We start from the raw sequence: 23,177 nt of genomic DNA on the forward strand, positions 1-23,177 counted from the left end.
TAGTTGCATCCCACAAATATCAATATTGTGTTTTCATTTTCATTCAAATTAATTCATAAAATATTTTCTATAATCCCTATTAATTTTTTCTCCAAAGGCTTTGCAATTTAGAAGTATCTTGTTTAATTTCCAAATTAAATTTGAGACATTCTAAACATACTTTTGTTATTCCTTTTTAGTTTAATTCTATTATGGTCAGAGAACATAATCTGTATTTCGGTTCTTCTGCATAAATTTGCTTTATGACCCAGGATGGTCCTTCTTTCTGAAAGTTCCATCTGTAGTTGAAAAGAATATAATATTCTGGTGGTTTTCTGTAATTATCAATTAGGTTATGTTGGTTGGCAGTGTTATTCGGTTTTTTATATCCTTACTGATTTCGTTTACTTGCTCTATCAATTACAAAGAAAGCAGTGTTTATTTTAGAATTGCATTCATATATTTTTTAAAAGGAGGATTAACAATTACAATGTGTGTGGGTTTACCCCCACATATCTAATCAATTCTCAGATACCAGCTGGGTGCTCTGTAATTCAACTCAATTCTGATACTATCTACCCAGAAATAGTATCAGATTCCACAGGTTAAGGACTCAGAACCACAAGTCCCAGTTACTAGATAATTGGTATATTATAAAAGGATATAATTCAGGAATAGCCGAATGGAAGAGATGCATAGGGGCAAGATATGGGGAAAGGGGTGCAGAACTTCCATGCTCTCCCTGAGAGCACCACTCTCCCCAAATCTCTACATGTTCACCAACCTAGAAGCTCTCCGAACCCTTCTCTTTTGGGTTTTTGTGGAGGCTTCATAACATAGGTACAACTGACTAAATCATTGGCCATTGGTGATTGAACTCAATTTCCAACCCCTCTGCTTTTTCAGTAGATGAGGGGAAAGTTTGGGGGTGAAAAGAGGAGTGGATGAGGACAGGGGGCGTGGACCTAAAGTTCCAACTTTCTAATCACACATTTGGTTGACTCCCCTAGTAACCACTTTCCAACCTTTGACTACCTAGGATCTCTCCAAAAGTCCTCATTAACATAACAAAAGATGCCTTTATCCTTCTCATTGCTTAGAAAATGGCAAAGGTTTAGCAGCTCCTGTGCTGGAAATGTGGACATTGATGAAATATACATTTCCTATTTTAAATCATAATATCATAGGGGAAGACTAGTTTTAGAATTATTTAAAACTAGTAAGCATATTTAAAATTTTCGTAGTCGTTATCATTACAACACTCAAATTTCGTTATATTAATTATAGCTGGTAGCATTTTTACATAGTCAAATTAGGGTCAGATTAACTAAATCATCACTAATTCTAAATCTATTGGCTTCTCCGAGAAACAAATAGATGTGAGGTGTGGTCAAATGCATTATAAAGTGTGTTGACTTCAGCTGTTCCAGTAAAACATGTATTATTTGTGTTGGCCACAGGTTTTAGATTAGACATATATGAGTTCACATACAAGCTCTAGTACTTAGTGTAGCTAGTGGCTAATTCACTTAACCTTGCCATGGCTGTTTCTTTATCTATGTAATTGTAATAATAATACTCACTATTTGAAATTATTGTGATTAGAGCTAATGTATGTAAAATGCCTGGCAGAGTATCTGTTACTTAGTGAGCAACAAGTGGTAGTAATAGTAATAGTAATAGAAATCATAATAGCTCTAAAAGTACTATTATTATAATTGTTAAATAATATTATTTTAAAACATCATTTAATGTTATATGATTGTTTAATGTATTATTAAATATTATATCTGCTAAAATGACTCACCATTTTCTCTCAGCTTTGTCAAATTTTCTTTCAATTCTTCAGTTTCTAGTTGAGCCTTCTTAAGTGCAGAATCTAAAAGAAAAAAATATTTGAATAAGGAGTAAATGACTACTGTAATAATCAAATTTAAAATGACTCTATTTTTGGAAAATTTTCTTTCTGATGCCTATCCTTTGAATTTCTATATAAATGTCACCTTCTCCAGAAAGCTCTTCCAGACTTCCCTCTTAGTGTTCCTACTGTACCCTACATTTATCCCTATCTCTGATCATCTAACCTCGTAATCTTTCTTGTAATCTTTCTGTTTCCCTAACCAGATTCTATGCTGAATAGTTTGGACCACTACAAAAAACAGAAGTTTTAAAGCACAGTACTACCAGTTTAGTAAAAAGAAATTACACCCAGAAATATTTAAAATTAATTCCTGCAATTAAGAATATTTAAAATTTTATCAGTAGCTGCTAGAAATAACTAAATAGCAAAATTTCAGGAAATAGGTTTTGGTACTATTATTACTAGTACCAAATTATTACTAGTCAATAATTGTATGAGGATGTCAGAATGGTATAGGGAAAGAACATGGAGCATTGGAGTCAATTGGATTTGAGTTCTTTAATCAAATTTTTATTATTTTGCCTCTTGTGGTCTACTCATTACCAGTGATATGGCTGGTGGTCTTCCTATACTGTCAAGATGAGGAAACTCCCAGATGTAAGAGACTACCATGAATCTTATAAGCGGTCATTCCTAACATGTGGCAATATCCAGAAGAAATCAGGCACAAACTTCCAAGAGACTTCTCCCAGTGGATCACACAGAATGTGCTTAATTTCTCTAGCAACAAATTGACAATACATGTGAAATGTTGTCTGCAAGAGAAGTTCATTATAGATTCAGTGCCCAAAGTTTTTAATGGGGGCTGGTCACATGTACACCATCTTCTGCCTAGGACATACCAAAATTCCAGGCTCTCAGAAGGAAACCAGGTTTTCAGCAAAAACCACATTGTTTGTATAAACAGCTTAGGCACGGTGAACCACTATTATAAGTTAGGGTATGGTGGGAATGTTTCTGTAATCCAAGTTCCCAGATGCTAGCCAAAGGCTAACCTTATAAGCCGGACTTTCTAAAGATAGCAGTGTCAGGTCTTCTATGTTAACTATTTCCTCCACAGAATGGATATACCAGATTTTGTTTAACCACTCACCAACTGAGACTTTAGGGTTGTTCCTACCTTTTGGCTATTATAAATGATAGTGCTCTGAATATACACACACTAGTCTTTTTGTAGGCATATGTTTTTACTTCTCATGGGTAGATACTTAGAAGTGGAACTGTTGGGTCATACATTAAATATCTTTGAGAAATTGTTTTCTGAAGAATCTTCACCATTTTACATTCCCATCAGCTAGTTATAAGGGTTCCAATTTCTCCACATCCTTGCCAACCTTGTTATTATCTTTTTTATTATAGCCATGAATGTCAAGTGGTAATAGTAGTGGGTGTAAAGTAGAATCTCATTGTAGTTTTAACTTTCACTCACCTAATGACTAATGATATTGAGCATCTTTTCTTGTGCCTATTGGCCATTCATATATCTTCTCCAAAGAAATGTCTACTCAAATATTTTGTTCATTTTTAAATTGGGCAGTCTTTTTATAATAATATAAAATAATTCTTATAATAACACAAAATACACAAGAATTCTTTACATATTCTGGATACAAGTCCTATATCAAATATATGATTTATAAATATTTTCTCCCAGTTCATGGACTGTCTTCACTTTCTTAAAAATACAGAAGTTTTTGATTTTAAGTCCAATTTATTAGTTTTTCTCTCATCACTTTTGCTTTTGGTGTTGTAGCTAACATATATCATTGCCTAACCCAAAGGCATGAAGATTTACTCCTAAGTTATCTTCTAACAGTTTTATAGGTGTAAGTCTTGCATTTAGCTCCGTGGTCCATTTTGAGTTAATTTTTATGTAAGTGTGAGGTAGGGGGCTGTATTATTTTGAAGTAAATCCCAGACATCATATCACTCATCTTTAAATATTTAACTATCTACCTTTAAAAGACAAAGACTCATTTTAAATATAAGCTCAGTGTCATTATGTATGGTTAAGGAAATTTAACAATAAATATCCAATAAGTATTCAAACTTCCAATGATTCATAAATTTGTTTAAAACAAAATCCAGTAAAGGCCACACATTATATTTGGTTAATAAATCCTTTAAAACTTTTAAAATTCCTCTTTTTCTTACAATTTATTTATTGAATAATAAATATTTAACATAAATTATTTTTATTCTTGAAAAAGTTTTATTGTTTCCAAAACTTTTCATTCCATCCAGATTTTTGGATGTGATATAGATAGAACTAGAGAATTAACTAAAATAAAGCCCCCTTCATTTAAAAGAGTCAGTTGGTTGAAAGAAGTAGGCTAATACTTGGGAAACACTGTCATGAAAAACATATACCTAGAAATTAATTCTGGCTATAAATTGATGACTCAAGAAGTTACACATAGAGTACACATTGATGTTGCATATGATAGTTTAAAAGGACTTGCAAATTCAGCTTCCCAACAGTCCCCAGTTTACTCACTGTGGAGACAGCTTTCAGTGAATAACTTAGGATCTACTAGACCAACCAACTGCTAATGGAAGAGAGTGCCATGTGATTGTGTTCTGTTATGTCCAAATGTAACTATGTAATAGGTATCCTGCTTTTCCTTTCTCCTTCTTTATTGAAAGCAGCAAAGACTGCTTCTCATCATACTCATATAGCCAAATTTCTTTTTTAAAAATCTGGGTTTACTGAGGTATAATTTGCATATAGTAAAATTCACCCTTTTAAATGTATGGTTTGATGAATTTTGACAAATATATACAATTGTGTACCCACCAACCCAATTAGGATATAGAATAATTCTACTTTCTAAAAATTTTATTTGTATTCACTGTTTAAAATGCATTCTTAACAAAATCTCAAGCCTCCTGATATTTTTTGTTTTTAATGATTGGCAGAATCATTATTATTTTATACATATAAACATAATGTGTATCAAATAATACTTATTTAAACATTTTTAAACTTTATACTAAAATAAATTATAGATAAAGCAAAGATTGAAATATAAACAATAAATCATAAAAGCACTAAAATAAACCAGCAGTGAATATTTTCAATAATGTTGTAGTGATGTAGAAAAGGCTTTACACATGAAAACCTAGAAGCTATAAAGAATAACTCTGTTAAACCTGACTTGATATATATTAGTGTTTCTATGTCAAAAAAACCCAACATCGCATTATAACCAATGCAATGCTCACATCCAAAATATAGAAACGGCCCCTATAAATTAATAAAACATAAACATGCAAACCAATAGAAAACAAAAATGAGATTGAGCAGGAACTTCACAGAATAGTATCTCCAAATGAGCAACAACAGCAAACATATGGAAGGGTTTTCAACTTCTTTAGCCATCAGGGAAATACAAATAAAAACCACAATTAAATACCACTACACACTCACCCAAAAGGGTAAAGTTAATAAGACTGACAATACCAAGTACTGACAAAGAATGTGGAGCAAACAAAATCTCATATACAACTGAGCTTAAATTAATACAACTATTTGAAAAACAGTATGGCAGTAACCTACCAAAGTAAAACGTAGTCAGAACCCTTTGATCCAATTATTCTACCCTTAGGTATATCACAGTCAGAAATATGTAAATAAGTACAAGAATATCCACAGCAACACGATTCATAATAGACCACACCTGGAAACAACATAAATGTCTGTCAACAGTATAAAGAATAAAATATAGTATGTTTATTCAATGGAATAATTTACAAACGGCAAAAGTGAACCAACCAACTGTTGTTACAGGCAACAACATGACTGAATCTCACAAACATAAAGTTGAAGAAGAGAAATAAACTAAAGAATGCATACTGCCTGTAGTCAAAACTCAGGAATAATGTTGAAAGTCAGGATAGTGGTTATTTTTGGAAAGGAGAAAGGGTGTAGACATAGGGAGAAGGAATGAAGGGGGCTTCTGGGCTGCTGGGAATTTCTTGCTGGGTAGTGTATATTTAGGAGTTGTGTGGGTATATTTTGCTTATGCTTCAATAAAAATTTCTGGACACTGAAATTTTTGGTGGGTATATTTTGCTTTTTGGTGGGTATATTTTGCTTATGCTTCAATAAAAATTTCTGGACACTGAAGAAAATAAGGCTATTTGTGAGACTTTTATGTGTTTCTTAAAAGATTATTTTTTTTCAATGTTATACTCTGAGAAAATAGTCAGAACGAATAGTCAGAAACATTCATCTGTAATCACAGCTTACCTAATTTACTCTGTTCTTTCTCCTTTCTTTGTAATTCATCAGTGAGTCTTTGAATCTCTTCATGGGCCATCCCTAACCTCTTTACTACTTGTTCCACATCTCTCTGAAGGCAGTTTTGTGATGTTTTATCTTTTTCCAGGTCTTCATCGTGAGACTGAAATAAAACATAGTCGTCATAAAATAAAAAGTAAACATACTTTTATATCATTGCACTATTTCCTGTAAGTGTTTGAAATCCAATAAAGTAGCAGAGTATTTCATTTATGTGCATTTATTTTTTTAGGTTGAACCATATAAAATTGGTGATATTTGATTATTTCTGACTTATAAATATATAATTTCATATGATTCAATCTATTTAAAAGATTATAGTTATGATTATTTAAAAAATAGAAATTTAACCATCAAAATGAATATCATTTGGCAAAAAAAATTCCTCATTTATATGGAACATTAAATACAGTTTGTAAAATGCTTTCACATAAAGTATTTCATTTAATTTCAAGATATGAACACATTGAACAGGGATCAAACTATTTTAGAGTTCCTTTTCTGCAATTATTTTAAAAATAATTTAAAAGCTAAGGAAGAAATTCAGTCTCAATTATATTTTGCTTTTGATCCCCAAAATATGTATTAATTTTACAAATTTTTCTAAAAGACAAGAAAATAAGCAAATTACCATCTATATAGCAAAACCACTTTTAGTACACTGGTATATTTCCTTGCAGTATTTTTTATTCATATACATTTTTTACATAGTTATAATCGTAATCTATATATAAGTACCTGTCAGGCTTTTTCACTTAACATTATATGAGAAACACGTTTCCACATTGTTGTACAGATTTTGTAATGATAATTTTTAAAGGCTGTATAATGTTCCAGAGTGGGCATAACATAATTTATATAATCATTTAAACATTTGGTAGTTTCCAATTTTTGCTATTAAAAATAATACTGTGATACACAGTTTCACCCATATGTGTATTTTTTTCTTATCTGGGTTACTTCCCATGGTTAAATTCCCAGTATATACTTCATTCACCAGATTTAGCTCTTAATAACATTTTCCCAGATCAAAAAATTAAATTCCATGAAAATTGAGTATATTTAAAATAATATGGTTTACATTTTAAAGGACTCTCCAAAAGAGGAGCTCCAAACATACTTGGAAAGAAGTATATACTACCCCAAGGTAATTTTTCAAAGAATATATAACATATATATAATATAATATATATAATATAAATTTGATATATTCACTAAAAATCAGCCATTGCATTAAATGAGTAATTGATTTTTTTCCTTCCCAAATGTTTGTGATGTGCTTGTACTTTTATGTATAATTTGATAATTTTTACAGTGTGAATATATACATTTTAATATATTCAAACAAAATACTTTCATATATTATTCAGTCTTCATGAAAAAAATGTCATTTAAATAGAAAAAGCAACCACTTAGAAAAAGAGAGAGTACTGTCCAAACCATTTTTGAGGCTAGACCATGCATTCTCAATGAGACAAAATCACTCCCAAGGTAGCAAAAATTTGTTAGTGGGGGCGGGGGGAAGGAGCAAAAAATCTTACTCTTTTTATGTTTAAAACACAAATTGCCTACAGTACACAGACTGAAATACATCATATCTGTAGTATTGAATTTTCATGAGAGCGTGATTAGGAAAAATTATCTGAAAAGTCTTGTTAGGGGGCAATAATGAAAGGGTTTGGCTAATACTGGTTATATTTCCTTGCAGTATTTTTTATTCATATACATTTTTTACATAGTTATAATCATAACTATGTAAAAGAATACATAGTATAACACATTGATATTATACTGTTTTACATAGTATAACACATTGATATTATACTCTGATAAAGATAATACAAACAAGAAAAATCACAATTAATCTTACTCATAAACACAGCTGTAAAAACCTTAAAGAAAATTTTGTCAAATGTAATCTAGTAATATTTAGAAAGAATAACCATAAACGAGTTAGATTCATCTCAGGAATGCAAGATTGGTTTAACAGAAATATTAATCAATGAAATTCTCACATTAACAGATTAAAGTTCTAAATTATTTCATAATCTCAATGGCTATAGAAAAAACATTTTGTAAAACTTTAGTTCCTAATAAAAACTCTTCCCAAAGGAGGAATAAAAGAAAACTTTATTAATCTGATAAAGGGTGTCATTAAAAACAAAAACCTCATATATTTAATAGCAAATTGCTGAATACTTTCTCTCCAATATCAATAGGACAAGTATGTCTGCTATTTGAGATAACACTAAAGATTCTAGCTAGTACAGTAAGGCAAGAAAAAAGAATGAAAAGGAATAAGGACTGGAAAGAAAGAAACAAAAGTATCATTATTCTCAGATAATATGATTATGCAGGTAGAATAATTTTATACCTTCAAATAAATTATTAAAATGAATGAAAGATTTTAGCAAGATTGCTAGATATTAGGTCAATACATGAAAATAATGATACTTTTAAGTATCAGCAGCAGATAATTAGAAAATTAAATTCTGCATCCCAAAATATGAAGTACCTAGGAATACATGTAACAAAAAATGTGCAAGATTTTGTGAGAAAATTATAAAACTTTATTTGTATACATTAAAATATAAATAGACAAATACTCCATGATCACGGATCACATCAATATTTTAAGATAGTTGATTCCTCTCAAACTGATTTATAGATTCAGGGCAACCAAAACTCAAATTCCCAGAAGGCAAGGATTTCTTAAACAGGAAAGAAAACACTAACTGTAAAAGAAACTATTGATAAATTGGACTTTATTATATTTAAGAACTTTCATTCATTAAAAGACACTATTAAGGATGTTAAAAACACAAGCCACAGAGTAGGTGGAAAAAAGTATTTGTGATACACATAACTGGCAAAAGACTTGAAACCAAAATATATAGAGAATTCCTAGAAATCAGTAAGAAAAAAACAGACAACTCTATTTAGTAATGGACAAAAGACTTAAACTGGTACTAACAAAATAGGAAATCCAACTAACCAAAATCATGTTAACTCCATTAGTAATCAGGGAAATGCTAATTAAAACCAAGATGAGAAATCATTACGCACACCAACAGTTTAGCAAAAATTTAAAAGTCTGACAATATCAAGTGCTGATAATGAGCAAAGTTACTCTATTATACACTATTGGTGCCAGTGTAAATTGATACAACTACTTAAGAAGACAGTTTGACATTATCTGGTAAACATGAAGATCTACATACATACTCTCCAATACCCTAAATCTACTCCACAGTATATACCCTATACAAATGCATGCGCCATGATACAGATATAAGATTATTCATAGCAGCATAATTGATAGATTATAATATGTTCATAATAGATATAAATTGAAAACAATCCAAATCAATATAGAATGGATAATGTTGTGCCATATATTCACACAATAGAATAATACACAGCAATGACAAGCTATAATAGGTGAAGGAAGGCAAAAGGTATCAACTTCCAGTTATAAAATAAGTCATAGGGATGAAATGTACAGTGTGACGGCTAGAGTTATAACGCTGTATTGCATACTTGAAAGTTGCTAAGACAGTAAATCTTAAAAGTTCTCATCGCAAGAAAAAAATTATGTAACTATGTATGGAGACAGATGTTTAACTAGATTTAATGTGGCGATCATTTTGCAATATATACAAATATTGAATCATTATGTTATACACCTGAAATTAATATTATGTACGTCAATTAATACTCAAAAAATAAACAAAATGGAAAGAAACGTGTTTTACAAAAAAAGTAATTCCCAAAGTTGATTCCTTGTATATAATGTTCCAAAACAGGCAAAACTAGCACTGGATATATTATTTAGGGATGCGTCCCTTCATGGGGAAAAAGGGGGCTGTGAACACAAAGGTGTACAAAGGAAGCTTCTACAGGGTGAGCAATGTTATATTCTTGACAGGACCATTGGTTACATGGGTATTTGCTCTATAACTATTTGTAAAACTACTTTTTAAGTTTTACCTTGTTTTTGCATACACATTATAGTCCACAATAAAATGTTTTAAAAAAAATCTTTAATGCCAGATTTTTCTGGCATTAAATGTTATCCTTTTGTTCTCTACCATCCAACAATAAAGTGGTTAAATAAATATTGATAATCCATTCAACAGAATACACAAGTTATCAAATAAGAATATGGCAAATCTATATGCACTACTATAGAAAGTGAAAACAATATGCATAATGGAGTACAATTCATATTTTGAATAGATGGTAATTTTCTAGAAGGATAAAAAAATTGTTGGCAGTGATAGCTTAAGAGTATGAAACTGAAGATTTGGGGTGAGAAGATATCTCATTTTTCATTCAATTTTATACTGCTTGAATTTTTGTTATAATATGCTTGTGCTAAGTTAGAAAAAACAACAAAATAAGAACAAATGTTAAGTAAAATATAATTAGTATATAGATCAGGTCTTGCAAAATTCCTTGGGCTTCCAAGTCATCATATGTGGCTCCATTTTGGTTAGAATGACTCTCTCATCTACTTTATACACAGGTTGATTCCACATTAGCCTATGCAAAATATAACTAGGAAAGCAATGAAGTTTTTACGTTATACGTTATAATAACATTTTATAATAACAAAAAACCTTTGGAGTATGTTTTAATTCTTTCTTTTTTAATGGGGAAACTATGACCTAAGAGTGATGGGGTAGATAGTCTTAGAGTCATTCAAGACTTTACTCCAACCACATCCAATTTGTTTTATAGATTCCGCCTCTGTAATAACTCCTTAGTTCATCTTTCCTTCTCTACTTACACTCTGAGCCTTGTTTTTGGTTCTCATCCTTTAATCAATTATTATATAACTTCTCCTGAAATCCTTGCTTCCAATCTGGCTCCTATCCAATCTATCCTTCTACTGTGGCCAGAGTGATTTTTCTGTTTTTCTCCCACCCAACATGAAATCCAGAATAACTGAATTATATTTTGCTGGATTGTTTTGAAGCCTATTGGACAACTCCTCAGAATATGAACAAAAGTGAATGGTATAGAAAGAACGCAGAACTGCAGTCTAATTTTATAATTTCCTAGTAAGCTTCAGTTTCTTTCTTTTTAAAATGGCAGGAAGAATAATACCTAATAATAATAGCTACAATTCATGGAATACTTTTTAGGTGTAAAGTATGTGTGTGAAATGTTTTATACATATTCTCTTGTGTAAACCTTACAAATCCCTTGGAAGAAACTATTATTGTTCTCATCTTACAGATTAGGAATTTCAAGCTCAAAGAAGTTAAGTTACTTGCCCAAGGTAACATAGAGAGACAGTGCTAAAGGCAATTTTTCACCATTTGCCAAATGTTGAAGTTCATAATCTATTATGCTATACTGCTTTTGTTCTGAAGGAGCTACATTCTTCTTTAGGAGTTTGGGAAACAGATTGTCCTCTCAGAGTTAAATTTAAAAATCAACAAGTTGCCTATCTGAACTGAGATATGGAAACATAGCAGGGTGCTTTCTAAGCAACCTGAGAGAATTAACTCACTTAGAGAAAGAATCTGTCAGAAGGTACATAGATTAGTACTGGAAACATCAAAGAGTGATAAGAGAGTCAAAAGATGCCATTATTTACTCATCTAAGGGCTAGATACCCTGGTCCAGAAATAAGGGCAAGTATAGATAGCCCTATTGTGTAAATCTATCTTAGCTAGTACTATAAAAATTTAGAATCATTTGTTCACCAAGTAAACATATGATTAAAATTTGGCTTCCCATGTAGTGTGCCAGTAGGGAGCGAATGCATCAGCTACAGGACATATTTGACTAGTTCCTCTGGCAATTATACTTCTAATTGTCAATTAATAAGCTGGTGTCTCTTTTTCTAGAAACTTCTCTGTGAGTTTAGTTAATATAAGCCCACCTTGAGAAGTAGATCCACTCAAGTTTCTAAGCCAACAACCAAGAGAGCCAGAATGTCTGTTATTGGGACAAAGAGGAATTTACCAAGATAATGAAAGCCACCACTGGTTGATGGTCAACCAGTCAACTCTGGGCAACATCCTGTATATGTACTCTGTTAGAAACAAATAAAGAGTGTTGATACATTCCACACACTCAAAAATGTACACGGAAGTGCTTTGCAAACTATAAAGTGATATTCAAATGTTAGTTTTTTAATGTGTTAATTTAACGGACAATGAACAAAATCACTGGTGTCTTAAAATTTTATGTTATTAGCTCTTACTTCTTTCATTTCTTCCATGTCCTTCATTGAAAGCTCTTCTAGATTTCTGGTAGCAATCCTCAGCCTGTCCTCACTGTGCTTGAATAAGCTCCGGACAAAATAGAGTTCTTCTGTAGTAGCATGAGGTTCAATTCCTTCTTTCTTGAGAAGGTGAAGTACACCTTCTAATTGAATTTTTCCCTTGATAGAAGAAAGAAGCATATGTGTATGTATACACACACACATACACACACATACATATACAACATGATTGAGCATGCAAGAAATCTGATATGTATATCACCTAGAGTTAAACTCTCTACCAAGTATAGTTTAGTTTTCCTATTAATTAATGACTATGTTATCCAGTTATAATGAGCATTTACATGAAATAGCTAATACAAAAAATTAAAGCTTTGTATAGTTATATATCTTCTAAAATAAAAAACGACATGACATATACAATGCAAATGTATACTAGAGTGTTTTTTAAAAATACAAGCATTTATGTTTTCCAAGTTCTGAAGTGTGCAATTTAATAATCTGAAAATCTCATAAAGGCCCCTTGCAATGTTATAAATTCCAAAGCCTTTCTTCCTCCTATTGAATATTTAGAAATAAAAGGATTCCTCTGGAATCTAGAGAGCCTACTAATTCTGTACTACCTAGGGATTCTTTTGCTCTCAGAATATGTCTCATAATTTTTGCTGACTTTTAAGTCATTTAGACTCTCTTCTAAAACTTCTTGCTCTAAGCCTGCCATCAATATTGTCTTTAACTTTTTTAAGTTAAAAGTAGTCATGCTAACAAAGGAACAGAACAAACAAACAAAGACTCATGGACATGGACTATAGACTAGTGGTTATCAGAAGGCAGGGTTGGGGGAGGAGGGGGAAGGTAGACAGGAAAAAGGGGATGAAATATAGGGGGTTAGGGGGAGGATGAAGAGGGTAAAGGGGATCAAATATATGGTAGCTGAAGGAAACTGGACTTTAGGTTGTAAACACATGAGAATATACAGATGTCAAATTATAATGTACACCTGAAAATTATATAATTGTATTAACCAATGTTACCCCAATAAACTTAATTTAAAAAGTTTTTTTAATTAAAAAAAAAATAGTCATGCTATATAACAGCCTGTACTACATGATGGGTGAAAGATAAGTGTCTGTTGATTGATGAAGTGGCATCCATGTGACTAGAACCACTAACCATGAATAAGACTTGCTGTTATAATCAAACACAGCTTTTAACCAAGTTAATCTGACTCAAATGGTAGTGATATGCATAACTATTATTACACTGCAGCTAGCCCACATAACTAGATTCAGTTTTGCTTTCTTAACAGCAAAACTAAATTTTTATTATTTTTCTCCTTTCTTGCTAAGTTTTCCAGAGCCTTATTTTTACATCAATGGTTTTTGTTGATGGTATATAGAATTTGAATTATCATCTGACAGTCACATTGAAAGAAAAAAGGACCCAGATCTAAATCTTTATACCCCAATGTATCCTCCCCATGACCTACAGCTAAAAATCTCATGCTCCTCCCTACCCCGCCCGCCACCCTCCAGTCCCCACTCATATCCTCCTCCTCCCTACAAGGTCTCTGAGTACTGTTCAATTATTTGTGGTTTTAGTCCTTGGTGTCGGAGAGCCCAAGACACTAGGAATATATAGCATTCTATGAGGCCTATTTGGTAATATGTGAAAATGCTTATATTATAACGATGAGAAAAAACAGAATGCAAAAGTATGACTACAGCTATAGGAACACCAGACACATAAAGAAAAGACTGGAAGCGAATATATCAAAATGTTAAAACAAGTTGTGAAAAACTAATGAGATTGTGAGTTATTAGAAAATAAATGTTAGAATTATTATAAGTCCTTGCTCCCAAAGGGTAGCACCATCTCCCTCGCTCCATGTTGTAGGGGTGGAATGGGAGAGTCTTAGGTTGGAGGATATTGAAAGGAAAAAAAGATGGGCGATATTGAGAATACCTTTGGATCCTTGGCTTCTGGGAAATTTGAGGGTATTGGAGGGTGAGCAGGAAATATAAGAGAGGGCTTGCTGGTCAGAACAGTGTAGGCTACAGATCAGTATCCAAGTGAATGACTCATCCAAGTTCCTAGAGTTGACCACCTTCCCAAAGCCAGTGATGTTTAATCTCCATCCTACTTAGCCATCCATCCCAATGGCCTAAACTCCAAATGTTGCACTCTGACCACCACCTTCTGTACTTCCTGCTTTGTGTGTGTGTGTGTGTGTGTGTGTGTGTGTGTGTGTGTGTGTGTGTGTGTTAAATATATGAACCTAAAATTCACCATTTTAACCATTAAGTGTAGAATTTGATGGCATTAAGAACATTCGCAATGTTGTGTAATCACCACTATCCATTTTTAGAAATTTTTCATTATCTCAAATATAAATTCTGTACCCATCAAACAATAACTTCCCATTTCTCCCCTCTTCTGGCCCCTAGTAATCTGTATTCTACTTTCTATCTCTACAAATCTCCCTATTCTAGGTACCTCATATAGGTGGAATATATAATACTGATCTTTTTGTTTCTGGTTTATTTCACTTAGTATAATGTATTCAAGGTTCATCCATTTTATAGTATCTATCAGAATTTCCTTCCTTTTTAAGGCTGGATAATGTTTTATTGTATGTATTTTGTTTATTAATCTATTGATATTTGAATTGCTTCCACCTTTTGACTATTATGCATAAAGCTATGAACACTGGTACACAAGTATCTGTTCAAGTACCTGCTTTCAATTGTTTTGGGTATATACCTAGGAATGGAATTGTTGGATATATAATTCTATGTTTAACTTTTTGAGGAACTGCCATAAAAATATACATAATAGCCATACTAATGGGTGTGAAATATTTGCTCTCTGAAACTATACCTATTCTACATTTATTGTGAGACCCCCAGTTCCTGGACCATTATATCCTCTCTCAAACTACTACTCTGTGGTTTTCCCCCTCAAGCCTAAACCCAAGGGTTGATCATTTCAATCTCTCACCAGTGTCTTTAATTATCTTGTTCCTTGTCCTACCTTCCTTGCAAATCCTGGCTCTAGAAAAGTTTGTGACTATTCTCTACCTATTTTAGTTTGCTGAGTGCTAGTAGAGAAAAATAAAACAAATATGCAAACTGGAGTCACTAGAAATTCATGGTTTGCAGCCTGAGCCAAGCTCCTCTACTTGTATGGGTCATTCTAAGTATTCTTTACCAGCTCTGTTACCATTTTACTCAACAACTATTCAGAACTTCCACCTCTCCCCTCTTTTGCCAGATGACCTCCTCTCCCACAGCACTAGTAAAACTAAGGTCATCATAAAACTCAGTTGGCTTCTTCTCCTCTCACCAACATACTAACCTTCATCTCTAGACATGTCTTCTTTCTGTTTTCAATAGAAGAGCTTTCCATCCTCCTGACCAAAGCTAATCTCTTTACCTGTTCTGGATCCCACCCCATATTACTTCCCCAAGGAAGCTTTTCCTTTTCTGTATGATCATTATCTTCCTTTCTTGCCCTTAGCTTCAGTAATGTCTCTGATCTTTTAGAGATACAAAAATAACCCTTCTTTGATCCAACCACATCCCCTCAAGCTATTGTTGTCTTTCTAATTTGTCCTCTAACTCACTGCATTTTGGCTTCTGCTTTTACCACTATACTCAAAATCAGTCAACAATGACCTCAAAATGCCAAATCCAACAGGACATGGTTCTGTTCTTTTTATATATGATCACTCTGCAGTATCTGTTCGCTCCTTTTTTGAAAGTGTTTCCTTTCTCTGTTCTGTGATGTCACTTTCTCCCGTTTTCACTCTGACCTCTCTGGCCTTTCCTTCCCTGTGTCCTTCCTGGACTCCTTTTCTTCAATAGACTCTTTAAATGCCACCATACCTAAGAATGCTGGCTTTGGTTCTCTGAATTTCTCACTATCATGGTAATTAATAGTTTGGGCATGGGAATCCGACATACTTTGGTTCAAACTATGGCTCCACCACTTTCTAGGTGTGTGACTTAGACAAGTCATCTATCTTCTTTAAACTCTGATTTTCCCAAGATAAAATGAATATAATAGTAATGCCTACCTCATTCGGTTGTTAGGAGGATTAAATAATAATCCATCTCTGCTACACTCTAGATCTATCTAGAAAAAGTGGCAAGAAACAGAAACACACTGAAGTTAGAACAAATACGAGTGCATGTGACAGAGAATGCCAGTTGTCCTTCAATATTTATTTATCCCTACTTCCACAGAAATAAGACATCTAATTGTTTGACAGATCATATGGCTGCCTACCCTGCTGCTAGATACAGCCATGTGACTGAGTTCTAAGCAATAGGATGTAAATGGAATTGTGTGCCACCTCTGGTGAGTGTCCTTAATGGAATAGAGTGCTCTCTTCCTCACTCCTTCCTCCTTCCTACTGGTTGGAATGCAGACAAGATAGTTGAAGCTTGAGTGGCCATCCTGGACACCATGAGGTAGAAGTCACATGCCTTGATGATATCCTATTATCATGAAAAGAAATTTGAGTCTGACAATTTCAAGATACTGACCTAAAATCTAAACTGCTTACTTTTTGACTTTTACATGAAATACATTTCTAGCTTTTTAAAGCCATCATTATTTTAAGCTTTCTGTCTCTCATAGTCTACCAATCCCAACTACTAAAGGAGGGTTACTAAAAGAATAGGATACAAAGGCATATGCTACAAACTAAACATGGCTACATTGGAACTGGATATGGAACAGGACAGCCATTACTAGTCTGTCATGACCTATGAGGTCCTTCATTTCTGGGTTTCCTTATGAATCAGCTCTCATTAACTTACTCCTCTACATGGATGGACTTTCTCTGCTTGCTCATCAGCAAGGCTTAAAATAGCTATTCAGTTACTAAATCTATGTGACTTTTCAGATTGTGATTTCTGTTCATGATCTCTTAGTTCAAATTTATGAGACAATTATTTGTTGTTCACCCAATGAATTGTGACTGCCTCTCCAAAGTTAGTTGTATAATCCTCATTCAGTCAGTTGTGGCTGGAATGAGTTGGAAGCAGGGGTACAAATATGACCACCAAAGCCCAATCTTTAAGGCAGGATTGGCAGAGGTACAGAAATTTCAAAAAAAAGGATGTGGGATATGAAGGCAATATAAAAATGAGCCTACTATTTAAGACCAATGCATATCCATTGTCTCGTGAACAACCCATCCATCTTTCTCTTAAAGCTGTATTTCAGTTTAAAAAAAATCACCATCAATGTAGTTTCCCAAGCCAGAAACTTGGGAGCCACCCTTGGCTCCTTCTTATTATTAACCCCATTCTCATGTACAACTGGTGCTGAATTTGTAGATAATACATCTTTTATCATTTTCTAATTCATTCTCTCTATGTCTAAGGTTGCTGCCTTAATATAGGCTCTCCTTACTATTTGCCTAGTTTAGTGTAATAGCATCCTTAACTGACCTCCCTGTTTCCAGGCTGGCCCTAGCCAATATGTACTCCACAAAGCTCTCAGACTGAACCTTCTGAATGCAAATCACTTGCTGCTTAACATTCACATTGCTTTTAGGAAGAGTTCAAACTCCTTAACTTGGCAACAGAGATTCCTCACATTCTGGTTCCTATTCGCTTCTCTGGTCCTATCTTCTGCTACACCTTGACATTAGCAATTTATGCAGTATTCTTATTGATCCCCATTATGCTGCTTATATTTCCATGATTTTAAATATTTGGGTCTCTTTGCCTGTTCTGCTATGACATCCCAGAACTAACATGTTTCCAGTTGATTTATTGAGACCCAATGGTTGAATAGTTTGAAAATTCTAAAAAAGCAGATCTTGAGGTAATATAAATCCATTCTTTGAATTATAAATGTTCTGACATCTAAACTGTGCCTAAAACTGCCCACATAACAAAGTATACGAGCATACTATTCTCTAAAAAGTAGATGCTAAATAAATGTTAAGTATTTTAAAAGTCCACTCTCTGGAAAGAAGCACATCTGATAGTGTTTTGGGGCCTTCAAAAACTTCTAGATGTAAAGAATTAGGCTGTAAAGCTGTCATAGCAAACTGAGACAGAGATAAAGAATTTTAAATGGGAAGAGGGTAAGGTGAATGGGTGAAGAATCATTTCTGCTTATTATTTCTCTTAGCAGGTACCCCCCCAACTACAGCCTAGGACCACACGTCACGCTACAGCACATCTCCTGGCTCTGAACAAAGGATGGGCTTTGGATCCCAAGATCTTTGAGTGACACTAGGGAACAAAAGTAATAGTACAGCAACAAAAACTGAAATATCTGGTCAGGTTTTCACCCCAAACCTTCTTTCTTTCTTCTCTTTCTTCCTTCTTTCTTTTCTGTCTACATAGACAAAAAAAAAAAAAAATTTAATTTACAGACATCTTAAATATAATACATATTATACACAGTTCTTCCTTTTCAATTCCCAGATAAAATGAGAAAAGTACTTTTCTAAAAAGTTAAAAACAATGTAGAAATGTTTAAATGATTAAAACAAAATTAAGTGAAAAAGGCAAAATGTACATCATAATTATCACTATGTAAAAAGGTACACACATAAGGATAGACACAGAACGGAAAAATGAACTGTTAATATGTTAGGGGCAGGGTTTCTCAACCTCCACACTACTTACATTTGGGCTGGCTAATTCTTTGTTGTGGGGGGATCTTCTGTGCATAGGAGGACGTAGAGCACCATCTCTGTCCTCTAACAACTAGATGCCAGTAACATATTCCCAATGTTACATTGCCAAATGTCTCTTGGGGGCAAAATAGCCCCCCAGGTTTGGAACTACTGTGCTGAGAGAGAGAAAAAAACTTTTAATTATATTAACATGGCCACATATTGGAAGGGAAAAGGAAAGCTCCTTTCAATACAGCGTTTAACAGGCCTTTTTTCCAAGAGTTAGAATTTATTCAGTTTCCATTAATGAAAAAAAAAAACTGAAAAAGCGGCAGAATTTGTTTTTTCCCCTCAATCTATAATAGAAGGGAAAGTTGAATTTCTGTTATTTGGAAACCTGATCAAGCATGAGACACTGCAAATAACTGTTGGCCTGGGAAATAAAACTATCCAAATCCTTCTAACCCCTGGAATACCTGTTAAAAATGTACACTTTGCATATCTTCTGTTTTGGTTTACATTTAAACCTGAATATTGAAGAATTAGTAAGACTCAATAAGGTATACCAACTGTAGAATAAATTAAATAAAGTTTCCAAGCTAAAATACGATTGCACTTATTAATTAAAATTAGAATCTTATTCTATTTTTAAGGCCTTCTGTTCCTGTCTTTTTAAGGACTAGTAAGCCTGCTCTCTTGCCAAAAATATTTATTTTCAATCTTTCCTCATTGTTTGTTTCTTGGTTCACATCACAAAAAAAATGTTTTTTTGATTAAGAAACTGACATGACAAGGAGGAAGAATAACGATTTCAAGCATCTCCTTTACAAAAATTCTATCCTATCAAGGTGTTGGGTTCATAAGGGCTTACAATTGAAATCCTGTTACATGATCTTGCTGAATGATCTTTTCACATGCATGAATACACTCCTAAAATGTATGCCTAACAAAGCATTCACTTAAGGAACAATCTTTCTTTATATGAGCCTGAGGTGGGTCCAAAAACGCAGTTTGATTTTTTCCCTCCATTTTCAAGACACACTAGGCTTGTAATAATTTACTGTTTGTATTTACCAATGTGCGCTTCTCCGTTCTAGTCTCTAGTTTACCCAAGACAGAAAGCTTGTCATAATGCAGAGAAACAGAGAAAATTTTCCAAATGGTTCCCAGGCTGAAGAATGTGAAATAGTTAGCTACCCAAAGCATTGTAGCAAGAAAGCAGAAGGAGGTGGTCTGGAGATGATAGAGGTGGTGGAGACGAATGGACATTCAGTAATGTGCAGCGTGCAGCGTGGTAAACAAAGGGTGAAAATGGCTGTGGAACGAGCAGGATGAGAAAACTGGCACTCAGGGTGATGAGAGAAGTGGGTGAGGTTGTAGCTTGAAAGGGGGAAGGCAACTGACTTGATGACGTCTGATGTTGAGGATACAAAGGGCCTCCAGAGCTTCATCGGGAATTAAGGTTCCCCATGACGAACACAGGGCAACAAAGCAGAAAACCGCAGTTCTTTGTTCACGGGCCTACACCCCGGGAAGCCGTGGTTCCGTAGACTTTGTAATGGCCTGGAGCTTCAGATGCAGCCAGTCATCGTGCAGGGTGAGTCTTAAACCTGGAAAGTAAGAAAAGGAACGCCTATCTAACTGATTGGGGGGTGTTCTCTAAATAAGAGCAGCAGCCTAATTCTAAATGCCTGTGGCTTTTCGATCCCAGAACGGCGCAAATCCTTCTCCGTGCAGATTCACTCCAGCCCGTGACTAGAAAGGCCGAGCCAGGGGAGAGGGTTGCCTCTTGGTTTCGGGAGGTACCGGGGAGAGAAGCGGGAAAAACCTGGAATGCTGAAAAAGAGCGGAGAATAGGTGCTTTCCTCCTCGGGACTGAGGCGAGAACCTCAGGAAGTTGGCCGGTAATTGTCTTTTGGAGAGTGCGTGACGGTCCCTGGTCGCTCGGTTCCACCGCCCCTCTGCTTGGACCTGCAGGTGCCTGCCGAGCGTCGGGCGTCATAGCAACCGCGCTGGCCGCGGAAACGCCAAGGCGTCCTTCCGGCAGGAACCATAGAAACGACGCGCCCCATTGGCTCAGGGGCTGTTCTTCCTGTGAATACCATTGTTACGATGCACACCATTGGCCTTGGGGTCACGGGGCGGGGCACTTCGGGCAGGAACCAGGGTATAGTTCAAGCCGCTTTGTAGTAACCATGGTAACGTCATGGCTTGTGTTTGCAACTCGGAAGACCGTTTTGTTACCCAGCATTTATAGTTCTCAAATAGCTACCGGCCAGGCCTTATGTAGACACCCGTCATAATAACCGTGGGTTTCTTTTTCTAGAAGTAACTTCATTCTCAAAAAGGATAGTGGTGCTAGGTCAGTAGCTAGGAATTTTAGGCCTAGATTTGTAACTACCTACCTGGGGCACCTAAGACAAATCACGTTTTGGGGCACGACTTATTATTGTAAAAATGAAGAATTATCCCTAAGACTGAAATTCTTTAGAGTCCTCAGCACCGAAAATTCATTTAGGTGACCCATTCCTCCACCTATGTAATGCAAAATAAAAATTTCTAAATGACAAGATTTAACAGAGGCTCAGTTTATGTCATCTTAAATTTTCGTATTGCACGGTTCTAGTTAGTTCATCAAGGCTCGACTTTACTCATGTCTAGGGGGCCCTTGTTTTTCTGGTATCCAAAACATGTACTTCTATTTCTAAGTCTTATTCTATTTCCACATAGAATCCTTTCCAAAATTCTGCCTGTTCTATGCACTATCTGGACCGATCTTACTTTCTAGAAGTGTTTCAACCTCTCCCTCTGGCACAAGAGCCCTTCCAAATGTTTTTCCTCTGATCTAAAATGTTTACAACCATCACCTGAAGCCCACTTAACTAAAGCATCATTCCTCAAGAAACATTCTTTGGTTTTCCAGTCTAGATCAAGTTCCTTCTTATTTGCTCAGTGACTCATGTTCTTTTTCATTATTTTCCTTTGCACCTTCCATTTACTGTTTAAACAACAACAACAACAACAACAACAAAATCTCTTCGAATTTTAACACGTGTAAATATTGCTTAAGTGCTCGAAATGGAAACTAAACAGAATTGCAAAACAAAATTCCATGTAGGGAAGTGGTAGTTATTTTAAGCATAATAAAACAGAACATGAAATGGTTCTCAAGGGAAGTAATAATTATGGTAAAAACAAATATTAAGATCACTTCTAGTTTTCACTTTATCATTATACATTCAAAAGTGACAGTCATCATCCACATAGAGCTATAGATGTAGGTTAGAAAATCAATCTTTGACTTCCTATCCCCAGTACTGCAGCTACTGCTGACAGAGCCTATCGTTTTTGAGGTTTGCCAATAGGACCTGAAGTTAACTAAAAAATTTTGTCCAATGGGACTGCTGCTTCCAGAACATACCTGATTACTAGTTATTTTTCCTCTGCTAAAGGTCACACGTCTCAATTTAATGAATTATTTCAGTCCATCTTGGCATTTCTGGTCAAATCTTTTCAACTAAAATTTATTGTACTTCTCTTGTCAGACACATTGGGCTAACCTTCCCAACTCACTCCATGAAACATCAATTGTATTTTAAATAAAGTATTTATATGAAACATGGTGCTTGCTTCTACCTAGTTATTCATGGTAGTTTTTGAAGTTGCACTTTGGACCATCCTATACATCATTTACGACAGCGGTCCCCAACCTTTTTGGCACCAGGGACCAGTAATCCTTTGAGAATCTAATATCTGACAATCTGAGGTGGAGCTGAGGCAGTGATGCTAGCACTGGGGAGCAGCAGCAAATACAAAGGAAACTTTGCTTTCTCACTAGCCTGCCACACTCGTTCTGCTGTGGGGACCTCTGGTTTAGGGGATTTTCCTGGACTACACTTCTTATGTACTCCCAAGCCAAGTCCAGGACATAGCGAGCATCAAAAACTTTTCAAGGACTCAGGGATCAAGCAGGGCACCAGCATAACACTGCCCTTTTCTTGCTAAGTGAGGAAAACAATAATTGCAACCATTTACTGTGAATTATGTGCCAGGCACCAGACTAATGCTTTATTTTCTGTTTTATTTA

The 23,177-nt window shown here is 34.5% G+C and overlaps 2 protein-coding genes across 9 annotated transcripts in view; one reads left to right on the forward strand and one right to left on the reverse strand.

Annotated features, from left to right (window-relative positions):
* The window catches only part of CCDC30 (coiled-coil domain containing 30), a 97,828-nt gene extending 77,173 nt beyond the window's left edge, over positions 1 to 20,655 (reverse strand). For 2 of the 8 annotated variants that reach the window (XM_039868817.1, XM_039868815.1), the window contains exons 1-5: positions 20,495 to 20,655; positions 19,101 to 19,266; positions 12,424 to 12,603; positions 6,153 to 6,306; positions 1,787 to 1,858 (exon numbers count right to left, since the gene is read on the reverse strand). In XM_039868817.1, coding sequence (XP_039724751.1) covers positions 1,787 to 1,858; positions 6,153 to 6,306; positions 12,424 to 12,603; positions 19,101 to 19,145 — 451 coding nt within the window. In that variant the 5' untranslated portion in view covers positions 19,146 to 19,266; positions 20,495 to 20,655. Of the gene's footprint in view, positions 1 to 1,786; positions 1,859 to 5,459; positions 5,581 to 6,152; positions 6,307 to 12,423; positions 12,604 to 19,100; positions 19,267 to 20,164; positions 20,342 to 20,494 lie in introns of those variants that run through there. The other 6 variants (XM_039868819.1, XM_039868818.1, XM_039868821.1 and 3 more) reach the window with 4 other exon arrangements.
* The window catches only part of ZMYND12 (zinc finger MYND-type containing 12), a 38,040-nt gene continuing 35,424 nt past the window's right edge, over positions 20,562 to 23,177 (forward strand). Inside the window, exon 1 of the mRNA XM_039868828.1 lies at positions 20,562 to 20,687. The gene's annotated coding sequence lies outside the window, so the exon portion shown is untranslated. The remainder of the gene's footprint in view (positions 20,688 to 23,177) is intronic.

Source organism: Pteropus medius, unplaced genomic scaffold, assembly GCF_902729225.1.
Source record: "Pteropus medius unplaced genomic scaffold, Ma_sr-lr_union100, whole genome shotgun sequence".
In the NCBI taxonomy this organism is placed as follows: Eukaryota; Metazoa; Chordata; class Mammalia; order Chiroptera; family Pteropodidae; genus Pteropus; species Pteropus medius.